Source organism: Scyliorhinus torazame, chromosome 8 (assembly GCF_047496885.1).
Source record: "Scyliorhinus torazame isolate Kashiwa2021f chromosome 8, sScyTor2.1, whole genome shotgun sequence".
NCBI classification, from domain to species: Eukaryota; Metazoa; Chordata; class Chondrichthyes; order Carcharhiniformes; family Scyliorhinidae; genus Scyliorhinus; species Scyliorhinus torazame.
Genome location: NC_092714.1, coordinates 46,994,568 through 47,017,739, shown reverse-complemented (window position 1 = coordinate 47,017,739; position 23,172 = coordinate 46,994,568). Strand labels below are relative to the sequence as shown.

Here is a 23,172-nt window from a genome sequence, read left to right as displayed (position 1 = left end):
TCTCGATCCTTCCACCAGTGCCAGACCCCTCACGATACCTCTTGAATACCTCTATCAAATCTCCTCTCAACTTTCCCTTCTCCAAGGAAAACAGTCCCAACTTCTCCCATCTATCTACGTCCTCCCTGGAACAAATCCGGTGAGATATGTACAAACATTTCTATGAATTTGATGTTCTAGTCGGAATCAGCTCAGTTTCAGCCAGGCCTATGGGAATGTCGCCCTGCTTCATTCGTACTAAATTATATCCCCCGTTGACAATGACTGCCCGTGTGTAATTCATTCACTGTCAGTTTTGGAAGTGGGCATATTGTACATCTTCAGCAGAAGGCGATGACAACTTGTTCCTCACTTGCCTGGTGTACAGGCGAGTGCTGGCTTCTGAGTTCCGGTTAAAAGGACTGACAAGTATCCAATAGCAAGAGCTTGGGAGTTAGACACGGTGATGGCATTGGCTAAAGCGACGAAGCCCCGCCCGCGCGGCAATTTCCACTTTGTTACATTGCAACTAGAGAGCGGTCAGCTTTTCAGTGAATCAGTCATTCAGCGCAGGGCAGTCAGGTGAACAGCAAGGGTTAGGGCTGGGAAAGGGACCGAGTGAGCACTAGATTGCAACGTCAGTCATTTACAGAGAAAAAAACTCCCATCCTCTTTTATAGCGTTCAAATTGCAAGAAGAAATCACTCGTTTTTAACAGGAAAATCGAGGTCGGATTCAGGAGATATTATAATTAGTTGTGAGATTTTTTTCTACCAAAATAAAGTAAGACTTTTAAGTAACTTAATTGGGTCTTTTGTGTATATATATATATTTGTTAATGGCTCCTGCTGTGAACCTGAGACAAGTTCTGGTGGAAATCCCAAACCCGCAGCCTAAACTTGCTGGTGAGTAAAAAGTCCATTTTTAAATAGACGCGGAAAAAATAAGGCGCTCAACAGAGTCGAGGCGATGGGGGGAGGGAGGGGGAGCTGAGTCGCTTGCCAGTTTTAAAACCTATTGAAAGTCAATACAATGGTAATACACACAAAGTATTGCATCTGTGAAGTTAAACTATTGATCTGTGTCGCGCTTGCAAAAAAAAAAAAGTTGAGTTATATGCTTTTAAGGGGAGAGTCATTTTACTGTGGTATTGGCGGGCAGATGAGAAAAGCGGTTTTCGCCACCCTGCATGTTCGCGCAAAATGTATCATTTAAACATTAATGTATAAAATATTGTGCCGGTAATCCTAGTAAATAAACCTAATGTATAAAGTGGATTTATTCATTCAAATAATTTGAGGGTATTGTTCACTACTGTAGAAAATAAAAGTTGCACTAGGCGCCAAACACGAGCCAGCAATTAAAGGGTGTTTAGTTAACCATCATATTGGTGTAAAAAATAAACTTGTATATTGCTCTTTGACAGATGTTTACATATCCACTATATTGATCAATATAGTATATTTTATAGTATATGAACACCTACATAACTAATAATTAGATATAAAACAAAGTATTGTGGATCTTGGAAATACTCGGGGAGCATCTGTGTAGAAAAAATTATAGATTTTGATCTGATCGATAAATTTTGAGCACATATAAAACGCGAGGTATGGAGAGATTTATTTTTTCAACCTCCTTGTCCATGATCCCCCCCCCCCCCCCCCCTAAATTGTTGAGAGCTAACCTTTCAGACAAGTCATGAGACCCCTGTTGGCCAGTCCTGTCATCTTGGCCTTGGTTACCTAACTGGTTGAAGTCACATTTATCATGTGTTTTAAACTTCAAGCAATATTGTCCACAAAAAGCTGGGTGAATCCAATAACTGCCCCATCAGTCTACTATCAATTGTCAGCAAAGTGATGGAAGATGTTGTATTGCCTATGGTGCTTTCAAGTGGCACTGAATCACCAATAACCTCACTGATGCTCAGTTTGGGCTCCAGACTTCATGGACAAAATAATTGAAATTTCGAGGTGAGAGTACCTGTTCTTTATCAAGACCGCATTTGACCAATTGTGGTATCAAGGAGCTTTTTAAAATTGAAGCTAATGGGAATCCAGGCGCAACTCTCCACGAGCTGGAGTCATACCGAGCACAAAGGAAGTTGATTGCGTTGTTGAAGGCCAATGATCTCAGCCCCAAGACATGGCTGCCGGAGTTTCTCTGGATAGTGTCCTAGCCCTAACTATCTTCTGCCACTTCATTGACGACATTCCTTCCATCGTAAGATCAGAAGTGTGGATGTTGTCTGATGATGCAATGCTCAGTTCTCTTTGCAATTCTTTATAATACAGCAGTCTGCCTACTTGCGGCATGGCTTGGGCAACATTACGGCTTGGGCTGCTAAGTGGCTTGTAACATTTATGCCAGGCAATGACCATCTCCAACAAGGGAGACTCTAACCACCATACCATGACATTCAAAAGTATTACTGAATTCAAATCCCACCTACTGGTTCTTATTTTAAAATTATAGTGAATTTTGTTACTTTGGTAATTGCTTTAGCAATTTCAAAAATTTTAACTTTTTTTGATTATTTTAGGAAAGAAATATATTTCCACTTGTGCAAAAGTCACTACAAAACACAACTGTTATTTATGATGCGGTGCAAGTGCTTACTGCTGTATATTCCATAGTGAGCAATACTGTTTTTAAAAAATCTTCATTTAAGTTTGTTTTTATTCCCCGCCCCTAGACCAAATGGGAGAGCATCGCAGGCAAGCTTAGCACTTGCATTTGAAACAATGGAAGCAAAATAATTTACTGGAGTTGTCACATAAATAAGCCAAAATCCTGTTGAACAAATATTGAATAGACCTTTTGTGCCTTCAGTTCACCTGCGCAGGTCCTATGAAGATATTCTGAATTCTACAAGAACGCAATCACGGTTAACAACACTTCGTGTCAATATTCCTACATCTTTCCTGAGAACTGACAACATTCCATCGGATGATTGTTTGATTCAAAATCTGAATGCAACACCAGGTCTGTTTGTGTGTGTGTGTGTGTGTATGTGAATTTTCCTTTTTTTCTAATTGTATCATATTCCAAACATATATTCAAAAATACAAAGACATGAACCCAAAAAAATTATCAACACCCCACAGTTCAGAGTTTGTGCAAGTTTTTCCCCTTTTCACCCCCACCCCCACGACAAATAATTCCTCGAACAGTCCCCACCGTGTCTCAAAGCCCTCCGTTGGTCCCCTCAACTCTAACTTGATCTTTTCCAGCTGGAAGAAACCGTACAGGTCCCCCAGCCATGCTGTCGCCCTTGGTGGTGTTGCCAATCCAACAGAATCCTCGCCGGCAATGAGACGAAGGCCATAACACGTCCCTTCTCCCCTCCATCAGCTCCAGCATTTCCGATCCCCCAAAAATCGCCAACATTGGTCCGGCCTGATCTCTACCCAACAATCTTCGATAACGTCCCAAATACCCCCTGCCAGTATTTCTCCAACTTCTCAGAGCCCCAGAACATATGCGTGTGATTTGCTGGTCCTCGCCCACACTTCTCACATTCATCTGCCATGCCCTGGAAGAACCCACTCATCCTCACCCGAGTCATATGCACCACCTTAAACTGAGTCAAACTCATCCTTGCACACTAGGAGGTCGAATTTACCCTGCGCACTGCCTCACTTCACACTCCCCATCCTATCTCTTCACCCCCCCCCCCCCCCCCCACCCAACCCTATTCCCAGCTCCTACCCCCATTTATTCTAAATCCTCACCACCTGCACCCTCCTGCCCTTCCACATCCGGGAGCAGCAACTGCTCCAGTGTGTACGCCGGCAGCTTGGGACCTGCTCTCCATTCTTTCTGTGCAAAGCCCCTCATTTGCATATTCCTGAACTTGCTTCCCTTTGGTAGCTCCATCCTATCCCACAGCAAACCTCTCCTCCCAGGTATAGATCCCTTGCCATCACCAGCTCCACCTCCCTCCCATTCTTGGACCATGTGTGACCACACTTGGAATATTGTGTCCAGTTCTGGTCACCTCATTATAGGAAGAACGTGGATGCTTTGGGGAGGGTACAGAGGAGATTTACTAGGATGCTGCCTGGACTGGAGGGCGTGTCTTATGAAGAAAGATTGAGGGAGCTTTTCTGGAGTGATGAAGGAAGAGAGGTGACTTGATAGAGGTGTACAAGGTGATGAGAGGCCTGGATAGAGTGGATAGCCAGAGACTTTTCCCCAGGGTGGAATTTCTTTTTTCTTTTTAGAGTACCCAATTCAGTTTTCCCAATTAAGGGGTAATTTAGAGTGGCCAATTCAACTACCCTGCACATCTTTGGGTTGTGGGGACAAAACCCACACAAACACGGAGAGAATGTGCAAACTCCACACGGACAGTGACCCAGAGCCGCGATCGAACCTGGGACCTCGGCGCCATGAGGCAACAGGGCTAACCCACTGCGCCACCGTGCTGCACCCAGGGTGGAAATGACTGTCATGAGGGGACATAATTTTAAGGTGATTGGAGGAAGGTATAGGGGAGATGTCAGAGGTAGGTTCTTTACACAGAGTGCTGGGTGTGTGGAATGCACAGCCAGCAGAGGTGGTGGAGTCGGAGTCATTAGGGACATTTAAGCGACTCTTGGACAGGCACATGAACAGCAGTAAGTTGAAGGGGTGTAGGTTAGGTTGACCTTAGATTAGGATAAATGGTTGGCACAACATTGAGGGCCAAAGGGCCTGTACTGTTCTATGTTCTTATACATGCCGTCCGTCTCCCCCAACTTAAACACATGCTTCCCGCACAATGGTGTCAGCACCGACATCCCCTCCATCCTAAAGTGTCTCCTCAACTGGTTCCACACTCTAATCGTGGACTGCAACATCGGGCTCACTGTGTACCTCCCAGTGCCAGTGGAAGCGATGCTGTCTCCATGGCCCTCGGGCTGGATCCTCTACCGACTCTACCCCCTTTCATTCCCACCACCATCTTACCTTCTCTGCATTCGCTGCCCAGTAGTAATGCAGCAGGCTTGGTAGCGCCAACCCCCCTTTCTGCCTGTGCCTCTGTAACAGGGCCTTCTTCACCCTAGGTGTCTCCCCGCCCATATAAACTCCGAGATTGCTTTGTCCAATTTCCGGAAAAAGGCCTTTGGAATGAAGGTCGGGAGGGTCTGGAATACAAACAGGTACCTTGGCAAAACGTTCATTTTAACCATTTGGACCCTTCCACCAATGTCGGGTGTAGTGTATCCCATCTTTTAAAATCCCCCCGAATCTCCTCCACCAATGTTGTCAGGTTCCACTTGTGCACCCTCGACTACTCTCCCATCACCTGTACCCCCAGATACCTGAACCTGCCCCTGGCTATCCAAAATTGCAACTTCCACAATTTGGCTCCCCGACCCGCCATATTCACCGGAAACACCTCACACTTAACTTGTAGCCCGGGAAAGCCCCAAACCATAATTCTTCCCATACTTTCCAATGGGTCCAATGCGAACAGCAGCTTGTCCGTGTATAGTGACACCCGGTGTACCCTGCTCACCCTCAACAATCCCCAGGCACTCTACTGACCCCCCAAGGGCCATCGCCAGCGCAAACAATAATGGCAACAGCGGACACCCCTGCCTTGTTACCATGTGCAACCCAAAACTCTGAGCTCATCTCATTTGTCCGTACACTTGCCACCTACAACAGACGCGCCCATGCCTCAAACTTCGGACCAAACCTTCCTCAAAACAGATACTACTACTACACCCTGTCAAAAGCCTTCTCCGCGTCCATAGAGACCACCACCTCTGGTACCCGCCCCTGGGTACTATTTCCTGTCCAGCGCAACTATCCCGTCCATACTCCTCTCTCCGTGCGCCTTGAACGAGATAACCTCATCCCTACACCACCGCCTTCAAAACCTCCCAAAACATTGCCGCTGACACCTCCCCGTTCTAATTCAACTCCACATAGTCTCTGATCACAGAACCCCATGTCCGGCAAAAGCCCCGAAACCAGCCTCCATCTCGGCCTCTGCTCCTGTCTCAGGCTAAGTCTAACCTCCAACCAGTGCAACGCATGGTCTGAGATCACGATTCCCGTGTACTCCACCCCCCCTCCCCCAACAACACCGCTCGGCTCACTACGAAAATGTAAATTCTGGGGTATATCTTGTACACATGCGAGAGAAGGAGTACTCGTTCTCCCCGGGTTCCAAAACATCCACAGATCCACCATTCTCATCCTTTCCATAAACCCCCCCCCCCAACTCTTACACCATCCTCAACCTTCCTATTCACCCTCGGTTCCAGCACGCAGTTAAAATCACCCCCCCATAATCAACTGATGCGTGTCTTGGTCCAGAATCGTTCCCAGCAACCCCTTCACAACACCCTGCTCATTTCACATACCTCACACCCGGGTCCCGCACTTGGCCCCTACAAACCGCATCCGTTTTGCTCAGAAAGATGGCCACCCATCCCTTTCTCAACCTTACCTGATCCTTCACCCAGAGATGTCTCCTGCAGAAAAATCACCCCCACCTTCAAGCTCAAGTGTGCGAAGACCCAAGACCTCTTCACCAGCCCGTTCAGTCCCCGTACATTCCACGTTTACGAATTTTACCTCTACCGTCCGCCATCATCCCCTACTTCCTTTGATTTCGCCCTGAACCAGGCACATCCAAGATGGCACTTCTCTGCCCAACCACGCTCATTCTCTAATACTGCCTCCCCTGCTGCAATTTGGCCATCCCCACGGCCACCTCCCCCACCTCACTTCCATTCACCAGCATTACGTGCCAGCATGGCAGCTGCTGCCTGAAGGCTCCTCCCACTCTTCCCTCCTTGGTCTGTGCAAACGGCTCCCCCTGGACCCTGTCCTCCCCCACACAAACAAAGGCACATCCAAAACCACAGGTCACCCCCTCCAAAAAGAAATACAGCACAGACGGTGGGTGTGGGTAATTTGCTCCTTACAAAATTATTGCCCCTTAACAAACAACCCCAGCGACAAAATCCCCCCCACCTTCCGACCCCCATAATGCCCGCATCTTCCAATCTCTGCTGTTCCAGCTCCTCCGTCTCCCATCAACATTCAGTTATCCCCCAATTTATGGTCTCTGATGAAGTCATTGGCCTCTGGGGTTTCAAAATAGGATTTGCGGCCATCGAAAGTCACCCACAGTTTCGACAGGTACAGTACCCCGACCTGAAACTGCCTTCGGTATGGCATCGCCTTGGCCTTGTTAAAGCCAGCACACCTCTTCACTCCGATATCTTGATAGATTCGGACCGTGTTCCCTTCCCATTTGTAGTTCTGCACCCTGGCCCATCGCAGGATGTTTTCCTTCTCCACAAATATACATCTTAATCACCGTTCACGGCAGCTCCCCTACTCTCGCCTTATGCCTGAGGGACATGTGAACCCTGGCCACCGCTGGGGCATTGCCCAGCACCCCCTCCGCCACCAGCCCTGCCAGCATCCTTGAGATGTATCTCATGGCATTTGCGCCTTCCACACCCTCCGGCAGGCCAACGATACGCAGGTTCTGCCTCTGGACCTGTTCTCCTACTCCTCTACCTTTGCCCTTAACGACTTGCACAGGAACCACAATGCCACTTCACTGTGGTTGGACATCACCTTCTTCATCTCCTGAATCTGCGACCCCTGTGCCTCCAGGCGTTTCTCAACTCGCTCCATTGATCCTTTCAGAGGTACTACCGTTCCCTCGATGGCCCTCGGCCGATCCTCGTGCATCTCCTTTCGCTGCTGGTGGCTAATTAATGTCATCAATTGCTCCATCTGGGACACTCCAACTTGTGACAACACTTCCCCCTCTGCCATCTTCACAATTGCTGTGCCACAGGTCTCCTCCAGTTCCTTGGTTTGGTCTTTAACCTTTTTTAGCTGGGTCTGACAACAGGCAGACATGCCACTCCTGGGGGAGCCTCTCCATTACACTTTCCTGTAGAAATTACGCCACTTTCAGGGTAAAAAGAGCTCAAACCGATGCCTTCGAGCCAGACATGCCCTGTGTGCCACCACTCACTCCATGGCCAGCACCGGAAGTCTCCTGTGTGAATTTTCCTTCTGGTCGATGACAACAAATGAGGCATCAGCCAACTTTATCCCATTTTTCTGAGAAATTGGAAGGGGGAATTGGGCTATTCTAGTGTCTTTCTTAGATAGCTACAAAGAGCACAGTAACAGTCTGGTCGAGATTTCCTACTTTTTCCTTTTGCACCATCTGTCTGAGATGGGTTGAGCAGAGTTGAAAGTTAACATGTATTGGCTGGTCAACTCCGCTGCATTGCATCGGGAACAGGCCTGTTCCGCTATTCAGTGAGGTCATGGCTGATGTGACATGCTTTCATATTAAACATATCCCCAAAATCGGTTGACTCATTTAAAATTGACAATTCAACTGGCATCAATTGCCATTTAAGTTACGAACTTCTACAGCCCTTTGTACTTACAAGTATTACTTAATTTAACTCCTGAATGGTTTTGCTCCAATACTTAGATTATGCCCTAAACACCCCAGCCATCAGAAATAGGTTCTCCCTATCCCCTTAATACCAATCTTTAAAATGCTAGGGAATACAACCCAAGTTTGTATAATCCCATCTTTGAATCTGAGGGGTAAATTGTAAGGGTTACATAACCAGGTATAATTCTGGTAAACCAATGCTTCACCCCTTTAAATGCTTTTCAACATTTCTTGACAATGGTGATATTTTTTTCAAATCAGGTTGGTGTGTTATTTGAGGGAATCTTTCGGGGGGGGGGGTTTCAATGTGTTTTCTACCCTTATCCTTATAGATATTCAAGGTTGTGGGTTTGGGAGATGCTGTCAAGAAGCATTGATTAGGTACTGCTGTGCATCTTTTGGATATATACAATGCAGCCTTGGTATGGTGATGGTGGAGGAAGTAAATCTGGAGATGCTCTCCTCCAGGCAAATGGAAAGAATTCCATCGCATGTGTACCTTGTAGATGGTAGGCATGCTTGGGAGAGTCGGGAGATAAGTAATTTGCCTCAGAATGCTCAGCCGCTGACAGGCTCTTGTGGGCACAATATTTATGTGGCTGGTCCCATTAAGTTTCTGGTCAGATGATGAACACAGGATATCGATGGTGGGTAGATTTGGCAATGGTAATATAGAATGCCATGGAAAGGTGGTTGGGCACCCTCTTGTTGGAGGTGGTCAATGCCTGTTGCTTGTGTAGCACAAATGTTACTTGTCACTTAGCTGCCCAAACCTGATGAATGTTGGTTATGTCTTGCTGTCTGTGGGCACACTGTTTAATTGAGGAGTTTATACAAAATTGAATACTGTATAATCAGCGATTCTGACCTTTTGATGAAGAGAAGACCATTGAAGCAGCTGAAGATGGTTAGACCTACCCCGAGGAACCTCCTGCAAGCAGTATCTTGAGGCGGAGTTAATTGGGGTCCAACGATCACCCTCATCTTCCTTTGTGCTGGGTGTGACTTCACCTGCTTTTGCTGAGCTGAAGACGCGAATGATCTTCATGGTTAAATTTGTAGCAAATGTTGTACTTCCAAGCTGAGCATGAAGATTTTTATGATTTCTTCTCCCTGAATTGCTTACTCAAATACAGACAAAACTGCTACCCTTAAAGTGGGTAGATTGAAGTCCTGGACAGCTCTTGTGGTTATTTGGTTAAGAGGCAAGATTTTTGAAATCCGGTCACCTTTGCTTATACTTGACTGTAAGTAGTCATATGCTGTTGTCTAAATTTGTCATTTTGCTGTCAGTACATTTTACTTTTCCTTTCAACAGAAAATATCTCTGAAGACCCATCTCTTGCCAGGAGAAAGTTTGGAGACCGAAGAAGATTGTGCTTCAGTTCACCAGCAGCTTCTAGTTGTCGTACAAAAACATTGCAAAGTGGCAGCAAGCAAGGTGTGTGATTTAGCATATGATACAAGCCTGAGTATTTCTCCAGAGTTTACATCCAAATCTGGATTTTCTTTTTTAGAATTTAGTGTTGGAGATCAGAATCAGTATCCACCATGGATACAGATGTTATATTTTCATGTCTTAATTTTTCACCAATGATTGAATGCCTGGTGTGATCTGTCGAGTGCTGTTTATTATTTCCACGATGAGACACCTATGCAGTGCTGGTAAGTCCTCTGTTATGCCAGCTTTCAGAAGTGGAAGCGCATTACAAAAACTATCTTGGGAATCCTATTATGTTGGAAGATTAAATATAATGCTGAAGCAGTCCATATGCAAGACCTGGACAGGTAGTGGCAAGTGACATTCATGCCATACAAGTGGCAGGTGTTACTGACAGTTAAAACGCATTGATTTTTCTACTCTGTAAACTGGTGCTTTTGATATTTGATTTCGCCCCCCTTTAGAAGTGGTAGTGGATTTTCCCCAACCCTACAGTTTCGGAGTGATCCAATCCTCTATTTAAAAGGTACACAGCAAACTTTAGATAGGGTTAGTTCATGTTATACACTCAAAATGTGAGAAGAGGATTCGCAAAGTTCTCTTTCTCCCACCCACCCACCCCACACACACAAACTTTGTATTCATAAAATAAGAGATATGAGAAAGAAATACAGTGCGAAGGCACAGAAAATAATTGTTTCACGTGAGTCCACAATCAAAAGTCCAGTGATGTATTCCTTCAGAGGTAAGCAGGCTGGTGCAAGGTTATTAACTTTTCCAGTAGCACTAATTTTCACAATGAGCTAAGCACCTAGAAATGAATTAGTCTTGCAGTAGGCACTGGTGCAGAAGTTCAGACACTCCCAGTAGAAACAAGATGATAAAACGTATGGATAAAGTAGACGTGGAGCGATAAGAGGTAGCAAATTTAAAATGAGTTGAGGAGAAACTACTTCTCCCAAAGGATTGTGGAATTCGCTGTCCCAGAGTGCAGTGGATGCTGGGATAGTGAGGAAATTTAAGGGGGAGTTACACAGGTTTTGATAATGGCAATGGGTTGAAGGATTATGGAGTTAAGGCCAGGATGAGATCAACCATCATTGAATGGCAGAGCAGACTCGATGGGCCAAATGGCCTAATTTGCTCCTATATCTTATGAACTTACAAACTTATGAACAGTGTAGATGAGGGTCAGGAATTTAAACCTCGACCGAACTCTACTTTGGTAGTGGCGGCCAAGTGACACAGCTCCGGAGGTTGGGAGGGGGGGGGGGGATCATGTGACACAACACCCACTTATTTCCCATGGTTTGAGTCAAGGATGTATATTCCTGATCTGGATTATTGTGATGGTTAACGTTTCATCCATTGATAGGTTTACCAAAGATTTTGGGCCCCTTGTCTCCAGTGGCCAAAGCCTGCCTTAGAAGTGTTTTTGTGCATTTGCTTGGAGTTTAATTTCTGAACCCACAGAAGGCTAAGTGTCTCTTTAGAGATAACCAGGTTGCTGTGGTTTTCGGATAGAAATTCCTTTTGTGTCACTTGTAGCCAGTCATGGCCTCAGCCAGTGTAAAGCCTTTGTCCATGTTTTAAATTATCAAGTTGCCAGGATGTTATCGATATTTTCGTTCATGCCTTGGCACGATCCAGGCAATGACCATCTCCAACCAGTGAATCTAACCATCCCATGACATTCAATGGCATTACCATTACCATTGCTGAATCCTGCACTGTCAACATCCTGGTGGTTAGCATTGACCAGAAACTGAACTGGACAAGCCATATAAATACTATGGCTACAAGAACAGGTCAAAGGCTAGGAATCCTGTGGCGAGTAACTCTCCTCTGTTTTTGTTTCAGACTCCAGCCACTGCAGTATTTTGCTTTTCCCCCAGTGTTCTAGTTCAACTCTTAAACTATTTGCCGCTGAACTCCCAAGAGCCGATGGTCTCCACAGATGTGAATGTCGCCACAGTCCCAGTAAACCATAGGCAGAATCCCCTTTAAGAGCTGACTGGTGCTGATTTAACCTGAGGGACTCCCCACAGCCTGTCCACCATCTACAAGGCACATGTCAGTGGTGCAGTGGTTAGCACTTCTGCCTCACGCTGCCGAGGACCCGGGTTCGTTCCTGGCTCTGGATTACTGACCGCCATAACCCAAAAAAGATGTGTAGGGTAGATGAATTTGCCATGCTAAATTGCCCCTTAATTGGAATTTTAAGTACCAAGCATGAGCCAGGATATAAATAGGTTTGAGTGAGTGGGCAAAAATCTGGTAGGTGGAGTATAATGTGGGAAAATGTGAAGTTCACTTTGGCAGTGAAAAGGCAGAACATTACTTAAATGGAGAATGACTGCAGAATTCTGAGGTGTAAGGTGTTCTAGTGCTGGGTCACAAGTTAGTATGCAGGGTAGCAAGTAATTAAGAAGGCTAATGGAATGCTATGCTTTATTATGAGAGGAATTGAATTTAAAAGTAAGGCTGTTTGTTCACTGTTGTTGGGTTAAAATCATGGAACCCCATCTGATGACCCCCACCACCTTCTCTAGGAAAATTGGAGATGGGCAATAAATGCCGGCCTAGCCAGAGATGTCCATATCACATGACTGAATTTTTAAAAAGACAACACCTACCATTAAAAAGTTTTTAAAATGTATTTGTAAGAGGTAAAATTCAGCTTATTTTCTTTTTACTTAGAACTGCCTTTCAAGAAACAGCGACTGAACCTTAAGCCAGATGCAAGTTTAGAATTCCAACTAAATGACCTAACTTCTTCCCAGCTTGTTCGCACTCTTTTATTGCACAGATATCCAGAACTTGAAGAAGAGGTATGTACTTGCATTGCAGCAGTACTTTTAGCTCTTCGTGTAACCTGTGCTTCACTTTCATAACTATTCCGTGACAAAAATATTTCAGTTTATGAATAAGGATGTTTAGTTCAAGGAGACTTTTTTTAAATTTCCTGAACAGGATTTAAAATTGGTTCTTCCATCGCTGAACTTGAAGTTTGCTCAGGAACAGCTGGAGCTGAGTAAAATCAACATGTACCGATCAATACCTCGATGGCGCTTGGGTTCCAATAGAGATGCATACTGCTACCGAAAAGCACATGTCCATCTTCAGGCTTTTAAGGTTTGTATTCTATGCCAACATTGTTCTTATACATGATGTGAGTGGAACATCAAAAAAAAAATGGGTTGTATTTCAATCAATTTTTCTACCCATTTAATGCACCAATAATACTTTGACATAATTTTGTGACTGCCAATAATCTTCAATACTTCACTCATTTATGTGGCCATTTGAATCAGCAGGCTATTCGATAGTCATGCTTCAACCTGTTTTCATTACGTGCACATACCAGCCAAGGTCTGTGAATGCTAATCTAGAACATCAAACCACCACAGAAAAGTCAAGAACAAATAGACCACCTGGCAGCAACCAAGGCACCACAGACATGAAAGACACAAGCTGCCAATCCATCCTGCAAAATCCTCTCTAACATGTTGGATCTTGTGCCAAAATTGAGTACTCTCCTGCAGACTAGAACTCACGGAATCGTACCTTGCAGTCATTGTCTTCGACACCTCTGTCACCATCTCAGGATATGTCCTGATCCACTGTTAGGATCAAGTCAGACGGAACAAGCCCTGTGAGTCTTTAACATTGTCTCTGGACGGCATGAAGTCTCGTTTCAGGTTAATATGAGAAAGGAAACCACCTGATTTTTTTTTTTTTTTTAAAAATAATCAATTCATTCATGGAGTGTTGCTGTCGCTGGCTAGGCCAGCATTTATTGCCAATCCTTAATTGCCCTTGAGAAGGTGGTGGTGAGCTGACTTCTTGGACCACTACTGACCATGAGGTGTAAGTACTGCCACAGTGCTGGAGGTGAGGGGAGGACCTCCAGGTGATGGTGTTCCCTGTGTCTGCTGCCATTGTCCATCCTAGATGGTAGTGGTCATGGGTTTGGAGGTGCTGCCTAAGGAGCCTTGGGTGAGTTCTGTAGTGCATCTTGTAGATGGTGCACATGGTGGTCGGTGTTGGAGGTGTGAATGGGATGCCAATCAAGTGAGCTTCTTTGTCCTGAATATTGTCCAACTTCTTGTGTTGGAAGCTGCACTCACCCAGGCAAATGTTGAATATTCCATCACACACTGCCTTGTAGATGGTGGGGAGGCTTTGGGCAGTCAGGAGGTGAGTTATCATAGAATCAAAGAATTTACAGTGCAGAAGGAGGCCATTCAGCCCATCGAGTCTGCACTGGCCCTTGGAAAGAGCACCCTATTTAAGCCTCACGTCTCCACCCTATCCCCCTTTATCCCAGTAACCCCACCTAATCTTTTTGGACACTAAGGGCAATTTAGAATGGCCAATCCACCTAACCTGCACATTTTTGGACTGTGGAGGAAACCGGAGCACCCGGAGGAAACCCACACAGACACTGGGAAAACATGCAGACTCCGCACAGACAGTTACCCCAGCCGGGAATCGATCCTGGGACCCTGGAGCTGTGAAGCAACTCTGCTAACCACTGTGCTGCTCAAAAAGCAGGAAATGATGTGCCACAATTCCCAGTTTCTGGTCAATGGTAATACCCAGGATGTTGATGGTAGGCGATTTATTGATGGTAATGCCATTGAATGTCATGGGGTGATGGCCATTGGCTGGCACCTGTGTGGCACAAATGTTACTTGTCAGCCTAAGCCTAGATATCGTCTGTCTTGCTGCATTCCGACAGGGATTGCTTTGCTATCTGAAGAGTCACGAATGATGCTGAACATTGTGCAAATATCAGCGAAAATCCCCACTTCTGTTCTTGTGGTCTGAGCCCCCGACGGAGGATTGGGGGGGGGGGGGGGGGGGATGCTTTGATTTTTGGATCGACTGAGGTTCCCGAGGGTGGAGGAGGAGCTGGTGGCTGGGCTTGGGGCCCCGGTACAGCCAAAAGTATTCCAACCTCCTCCGATTCATGGCCACACTCGCCACCGGGGCTTCGTAAAGTAGCCTAACCCAACTAATGGACCCCTCCGCGAACCAAGCCTCCTCAACACTTCCCAGAGGTACCCCCACTCCACCCTATCGAAGGCCTTCTCCGTGTCCATCGCCGCCACTATCGCCACTGTAGGATTACGTTAAGGAGCCTCCGCACATTGGTATTCAGCTGCCTTGCCTTAACAAAACCCGCCTGGTCCTCATGAATCACCCCCGGGACACAGTCCTCAATTCTGGTAGCCAACACCTTCGCTAACAGCTTCGTGTCCACGTTGAGGAGAGAGATTGGCCTATACGACCCACACTGTAATGGGTCCTTATCCCGCTTCAAGATCAGCGCCCTGGACATCGTCGGGGGTAGGGCACCCCCTCCCTCGCCTCATTGAAAGTCCTCACTAATAGAGGGCCCAGCAGGTCCATGTACTTCCGGTAAAATTCCACCGGGAACCCATCTGGCCCCGGTGCCTTCCCCACCTGCATACTCCCCAGCCCCTTAGTCAGCTCCTCCAGCCCTACCGGTGCCCCAAGCCCAGCCACCTGCTCCTCCTCCACCCTCGGGAACCTCAGTCGATCCAGAAATCGATGCATCCCCCCCTCCTCCGTCGGGGGCTCAGACCTATACAGCCCCTCCATAAAAGTCTCTAAATACCCCATTTATTCCCACCGCACTCCACACTGTGTTCCCCCCTTTATCCCTAACTCCACCAATCTCCCTCGCTGCCTCCCGCTTCCGAAGCTGGTGTGCCATATCCGGCTAGCCTTCTCCCCGTACTCATACACCACCCCTTGCGCTTTCCTCCACTGCACCTCTGCCTTCTTGGTGGTCAACATGTCGAACTCGGCCTGGAGGCTTCGTCGCTCCTTGAGTAGTCCCTCCTCGGGGACCTCTGCATACCTCCTATCCACCCTGAACGTCTCCCCCACCAATCTCTCCCTCTCTCTCCTCTCCTTCTTCTCCTTGTGGGTCCTAGTGAAGATTAGTTCTCCCCTAATCACCACCTTCAGTGCCTCCCAGACCACCCCCACCTGCACCTCCCCATTATCGTTAGCCTCTAGATAGCTTTCAATGCACCCCCGGATCTGCCGGCTCACCACCTCATCCGCCAGCAAGCCCACATCCAGACGCCACAGCGGGCGCTGGTCCCTCTCCTCCCCTAGCTCCAGCTCCACCCAATGTGGGGCATGGTCTGAGATGGCTATGGCTGAATACTCCGTGCCCTCCACCCTCGGAATTAGTGCCCTGCTCATAACAAAGAAGTCTATCCGGGAGTAGGCTTTATGGACGTGGGGAGAAAAAAAGAAAATCCCCTGGCCTGACAAACCTCCATGGGTCCACTCCTCCCATCTGGTCCATAAACCCCCTCAGCACCTTGGCCGCCACCAGCGTCTTACCCATCCTGGACCTGGAGCGGTCCAATGGATCCAGTACCGTGTTGAAGTCCTGTCGTCTCTTCTCTCCCGCCCCCCGTTATCAAGCTCCCTGCCTCCAGGTCCGGAATCCGGCCCAACATGCGCCGTATAAATCCGGCATCGTCCCAGTTCGGGGCGTATACATTCACTAATACCACCCGCACCCCCTGCAGCTTACCGCTCACCATCACATACCTACCTCCATTGTCTGCCACAATGTTCAGCGCCTCAAACGACACCTGCTTCCCCACCAAAATCGCCACCCCTCGATTCTTTGCGTCCAACCCCGAGTGGAAAACCTGCCCTACCCACCCCTTACTCAGCCTAACCTGATCTGCCACCCTCAAATGCGTCTCCTGGAGCATAACCACATCTGCCTTCAGGAGCGCGAACACACGGGCCCTCTTGACCGGCTCGTTCAGGCCTCTCGCATTCCAAGTTATCAGCATGATCAGGGGGCTTTCCGCGCCCACCCACCCCCCCCCACGTGCCCGCTCCTCCCGCACTCTCCATTCCCCCCCAGCGGCAGACCCCCACCCCCGACTCTCTCTCCGAGCTCCAGCTCACCTTTGGCCAATGCAGCAGCAACCCAATTCCCCCCCCCCTTAGCTGCATTGCTCCCCCCCATAGCACACCCGTAAGTCAACTGACTCCTGCTGACCCCGGCCACTCCCGCCACTCCATTGACCCCCCCCCCCCAGTGTGGTAGTCTTCTCTTTTACCCCCCCCCCCCCCTTCTGTCCATCAGCGGGCGCTCCTCTCCAACACCGCCCGCCCCCCCCCCCCCCCCCCCCCCCCCCCCCGGCCCTGCCCCCTTCCCTAGCGCGGGAAAAAGCCGGCGCTTTGCATCAGACCGGCCCCGCCCTCTCTGGTGCATCTCCCTTTTGCGGCCTAATCCCATCTCCCCTCCCTCCAACGGGGCCCCGTCCTTCCAACCACCAACGCCCACACTCTCTCAACCCCCACTTCGAACCAATTCACCCTACCCCACCCAGCACCCAAGGAAACAATACAGAACAGAATACAACACACTTCCCCCCCCCCCCCCCCCCCCAAAGCACAGTAACCACAGTAGCCCCCTGCGACCGACCCTCAGTCCGTGTCCAACTTTTTGGCCTGAATAAAGGTCCACGCCGCCTCCGGCGTCTCAAAGTAAGGGTGCTGGTCCTTAAACGTGACCCACAGTCGCGCCGGCTGCAGCATCCTGAATTTCACCCACTTCCGATGCAGAACCGCCTTAGCCCGATTGTACCTGGCCCTCTTCTTGGCCACCTCCGCGCTCCAGTCCTGATATATACGGACCTCTGCATTCTCCCACCTGCTGCTCCGCTCCTTTTTTGCCCATCTTAGGACACACTCCCTGTCCACCAAGCGGTGGAACCGCACCAATACCGCCCGCGGTGGCTCGTTAGACTTGGGCCTCCTCGCCGGGACTCGGTGGGCCCCATCCAGCTCCAGGGGCCTCGGGAAGGCACCCGTGCCCATCATCGTGACCACATATGCTCCGGCATCCGACCCCTCCACTCCCTCCAGGAGACCCAGAATCCGCAGATTCTTCCTCCTTGACCGATTCTCCATGTCCTCGAACTTCTGCCATTTCTTATGCAGCGCCTCCACCTTCACCGCCAGGCCCAATATCTCGTCATTCTCCGAGGCCTTCTGCCGCACCTCCCCGGATCACTGCCCCTTGGGCCTTCTGGGTCTCGACCAGCTTGTCGATCGAAGCCTACATCGGCTCCAGCAGTTCTGCTTTCAACTCCGTGAAGCAGCGCTTGAGAAACTCCTGCTGCTCTTGCGCCCGCGCTGCCTGGTCTCCACCCGCCGCCATCTTGGCTTTCCTCCCTCGCACTTTTCGCTGCACCAGAATTACTTTTTCCACCACTCCACTCCTGGTCCAATCCATACAGTGCCGGGGAAATCGTACTGTGTACCGTTGAACAAATGCCGCTGGGGCCCCTCAAAAGAGCCCAAAAGTCCGTTTCTGGTGGAAGCTGCCGAATGTGCGACTTAGCTCAGCATAGCCGCAACCGGAAGTCGGTCCAACCATCTTCAGATACTTCACAATGACCTAACCTGCCCTCTGTCGTAAGGTCAGAAGTGAGGACGCTCGATAATTATGTATTCAATACCTTTTCTGACGCTGTCCATACCTGCATGTAATAAGTCCTGAAAACATTCAGGTTTGGCTGAAAGGTGACATGTAACATCATGCCATACATGTGTCGGGCATTGTAAATCCAATTGTTTATTTGCTATGAGCACTTCTTCTTTGCACCGAGGAAGGGAAGAAAAAAATAATTTCCTCCGCCCCAGGTTTACAGAGTAGATAAACAACAAACCAGGCATTTTGTCAATCTTGACATCCAAAAGGTTTTTTTTAGTTTCTCTGCCCTAAAACATGCAACTATTTTGCAGGGTTTTTTCTTCCATTTTCCTCAACTTCAATTTTATTCCATTTCTTGGAACTTTGCATGAAGAGCTTGCTTCAGTCTTAAACCTGCCTTTTATTGGTTCACAACCACGTCCTCCTTGCCCTATCTAGGTTTACACTGAAGAACTAATAATGCTGTAATATCTTTGGTTATTTTAAGGTTGAAAAACCTCAAATTTCTTCAGACATCCACCACTTCAATGGCTTGGTCGCCAGCAGCTGCTCTTTGGTTGTGTAATTCAGCATTCTGTCTACTTCGCAGCAACTTGCCAGTTGACTACTGTTAGCTACTAAAAGTCTGCAATGCTTCACCCTCATTCATTTGGCTATTATAAATTCACTGAGTCCTTGGGTGACCTTTTTCACCTTCCATTTTCAGTAGTTATTCAATTATTTTTATAAATTTAAAGTACCAAATTCTTTTTTTCCCAATTGAGGGGCAATTTAACATGGCCAACCCATCTACCATATACATAACCCACAAAGGGTCATCTGGACTAGAAATGTTAGCTCTTTTCGCTCCCTACAGATGCTGCCAGACCGGATTGCGATTTTCCAGCATTTTCTCTTTGGCTATACATCTTTGGGTTATGGGAGTGCAAACTCCATATGGACAGTGACCCAGGGCCAGGATCGAACCCGGGTCCTCGGTGCCGTGAGGACTGTGGCTCCCATAGTTACTCAATTTTATCTACTTTGTTTTCCCCATTTTTTTTTCATCGCCTCAGATTCAACAGCACCATTTGATTAGGTTGTATCTGTGAATCTGACTGACCAGTTGCAAAATTGAAGCCTTCAATATAAATTAGAAATACCATGGGTTAAAATGCTGATCTCGGAGGTGAGAGGGAGTCTGTCCCTCCCCACCCTGATGTAACTCTAACATGTACCTGCAATCTTTTTTTTTTTACATTTTAGAGTACCAATTAATTTTTTCCAATTGAGGGGCAATTTAGCATGGTCAATTCACCTAACCTGCACATCTTTGGGTTGTGGGGGCGAAACCCATGCAAACACTGGGAGAATGTGCAAACTCCACACGCTCAGTGACCCAGAGCCAGGATCGAACCTGGGACCTCGGTGCCGTGAGGCAGCTGTGCTAACCATTGTGCCACCATGCTGCCCTATGTACCTGCAACCTAGTGAGTTGATTCAACATCACCTGTATATGTGAAATCGATATCTTGCATCAATACTTCCAAGGCCATTGCCGACCATTTTCCTCTTGCTAATACTGTTTAAAAAAAACCCAGCTAATTAAAAGCACAAAAAAAATGTACACAAAGTTGCAGGATTTTTGAATTCTTGACCAAGGCATCTGATATTATGAAGAGGAAATTGGGAACCATTTTCTTTCTAGGTTCTATTAAGCCCAATCTCCTGTTCTTAATGGAAACATGCGGTCAAGTTCAACTGGTGGGCCATTAGAAAATTCTGTGTAAGAAGATTAAAGTGACTTCTGGAAATGCTGTTACTAATGCATCAAATGTTATTGCCTTGCAGAAAATTTGCCTGGAACAAGGGAGACTATTATTGCGAGCAGAGTGCTGGGAAACTGCATTAGACTATGTACTAATTGCCTGGCGATGTACAAGTGAACTTCCTCAGTGGGATAATAGCTTCCATAATGAAAGCACACAAAAATGTTTTACTGCTTTAGCTGTTCAGTGCATGACAAGCTTGCAGAGAAGCTGCTTGGAATTGGAGAAGTATGAAGGACTTAAGAAAAGGTACCTATTTATGCTGTGCTGTCTACCTGTCTTTTGTAATTAAATCTATCACAGATTTTTGAAAATGAATGCGTTTTTCTAAATTTGAAAATGCTTTTTAAAAAATAATGTTGAACTCTCTTCTAAATGGCTAATGGATGGAGGTTTCTATGGGATTGGTGACTTTGGAATGGCTTTGAGGATGGCTTGAAGTACTGTATTCTCTTTCATTTTAGGACATTAATTGTCACATTTTTGTTATTTTCTTTTGGTTCCTGTCTCCTCTCCTCTCCGATTTAATGTCACTAAGCAGCTTAATGGGAAATGTCTTGCACGACTGAATTGAAATTGAAGTCTTGCACGACTGAATTGAAATTGAAGACTTTATAATCTTTTCAATTCCTAATTTTCTTGTAATTTTTCTGTCAAACTTCCTCTTTGCTTTTCCCCCTTGGCAGGATCTGGGTATTAAGATCCCTTTGGTACCTTGACAGGCTATTTTGGTGCAAGAATCATCCAGGCAAATCCTACCCATGCCATAATATTCATAATTTCATTAAGGGTTACTGAATTGTAGTACCTTTTTTGTTTTCTTCACGTCCTCTGTCCCAACCCAAACTGGGATGATTAGGGAAATTGCTGGACCTTTGGGTGTCTCTTTTACCAATAGGACATGGATACTGTTTTTTAAATAAAATTGCTTGCTATACCTTTGCCTCCTCCAGTATCTCAATGTAACACAAATATGCAAAATAAATCTTCATATTTTAAGTGTTAACTTCATTTTTCTTTCTCCTAATTAATCTATTGATGAATAAATCTGTGTCCCCGACTGCACAGTTGGAGACATTATGGGCAAAGTAGAACTGAGCTGCACAAACCAGGAAGCTTCCGAGTTCAACATCTGGTCTGAGCAGAGTTGCCTAATTTCAACTGGTGGGACAATGTTATTACAGCTTGCTCTCTCCTGGGCTGGGGAGGGGATATATCAATAAGACTTCAAGGCCAGCAGTGGCATAAATGCAATACGCTGTGAAAGCAAAGAATTGAGCTTACAATTCCCATGGTCAAATAGCAACTTCTAATTCTCCAGGCTCGCATACCAAAAATAACTATGCCGAGAGACTTTAGAGAGTAGGGTAACAGTCTCCGTTTTGACATTTTCGGTTGATCTAGACTGAGTAGGTTTTTGGGGAAGGGTGTGGGCAAAGAGTTCCAAATTTCTATTTCCCTTTTGTGTAAAGTACTTCACACTATTTCCCCAAATTAGAGCTCGGCTGTTATGGCGCTTTATTCTACACTACCCCACCAGAGGGAATAACTTCCCTACATAAAATTCTTTAATCTGTTTACTCAATTACATCACTCAATGATTTTCTATCACCTTGACCAGAGATCTTTTTGTGCAGCTTGTCCTCGTAAACTAACCATTTTATTCTGAGGGCATTCTGGTGAATCTTCGCTGCTTCTGCTCCCCTATATGAATTACCTGTTTATTGAGTGTCAATTTATTTGGCTATTGTTTCTTTCAAAAACAAAGAGCAACTCTGAACAATTGGGAAAATCTACCAAAAAAAACAACATAACCACAGGCCACTCAACACAGTTTTTCCCCAATCGTTATCTCCTTTTATCTGTAACTGAACAGTATCTCAACACTTCACAGTGCAATAAAGCTTCATATATAGTTTTCCTTTTTGATCTGAAGCCTTGCACTTACTCGCTCTCTTGCACTCAACATTAGCTTGACATGCATGCATATGTTGACCACTCTACTGCTTCACCACCAACTTGTGGATTGCACTGCCTTTTGGAATGCTGCAGCAGAAATATGTTTAGTTCCTGAAGCCATGTGGAAAGCCAGAGGTGATCCACTTAGTTTAAAAATAACACGATTGCTGCATTTTTTTTTTGGCGGCTGTCATCTGAATTTACTTTCATGTGTACTAACACTCTGCTTAAAACAGGGGTCCATTAATATGCTAGCACCCACTCAGTCCTTCACACAGTTCTTATTCATGACAACGTATCAGCAAGCATTTAAACTATTTTGGGGAGGCAGATTTGATAATGCTGTACGTTTATGCACTTGCGTCGTAATTCAAGGAAGTGATGTTTTGCAATCAATTTTGTTAATAAAGCACAGCCATTCTTTGGCCATGAAATAACTGGGTTTTTTTCTCTTACAGACTCAGAATTGCATACACACAGAGCAAATTAATCAAACCCTGCCTTGAAGAGTTGGACAGGGTTATCAAGATGCTAAAATGCAGCACCCCAGAATATAATCTGACTTCCGAGTGCATATTGAATAAGGATAATAGTCATTAGGAAGATGACCACTAAGAAAATCCAAATGTCTCAATGACGAATGATATCTGGATTTCTGCAACTGCACAAAAACTACAAGTTTTTCTGAACTGCCAGACTAGAGGGGTCCAAATTAGGGCATCTGTACTCTGGATTGTATTCACTTTTGGACAAGGGATGAAAAGTTGGAACAGAAATTGATTCTAAACGGCAGGGACTGGGAAATACATTGAACCAACTGGTAGTTGTATCTTTTTTAAAATTGCATAATTGGGGAGCTTGTATCTTAAAATTCAACTTGTTCGCTATTTTAGAAATGAATGAATTGCTTGTCATTTTAACAACTCGGCCATAAAAATAGTAACTGCAGATGGCTGGGCACAAGATTTGGACAAAATATGGTACTGCTCATTTTGGAAATTCATAAAAACATACTTTTCAATGGAAA

At 46.4% G+C, this 23,172-nt stretch overlaps 1 protein-coding gene across 1 annotated transcript; it reads left to right on the top strand.

Annotated features, from left to right (window-relative positions):
* Window positions 1-530: 530 nt before the first annotated feature.
* On the top strand, window positions 531-23,172 carry LOC140427816 (uncharacterized). The gene is made up of 7 exons (XM_072513497.1): window positions 531-884; window positions 2,815-2,967; window positions 9,744-9,866; window positions 12,567-12,697; window positions 12,840-13,001; window positions 20,209-20,435; window positions 22,604-23,172. Exons 1-7 carry the CDS (start codon window positions 818-820, stop codon window positions 22,743-22,745), a joined length of 1,005 nt encoding a protein of 334 aa, XP_072369598.1. The 5' UTR covers window positions 531-817; the 3' UTR covers window positions 22,746-23,172.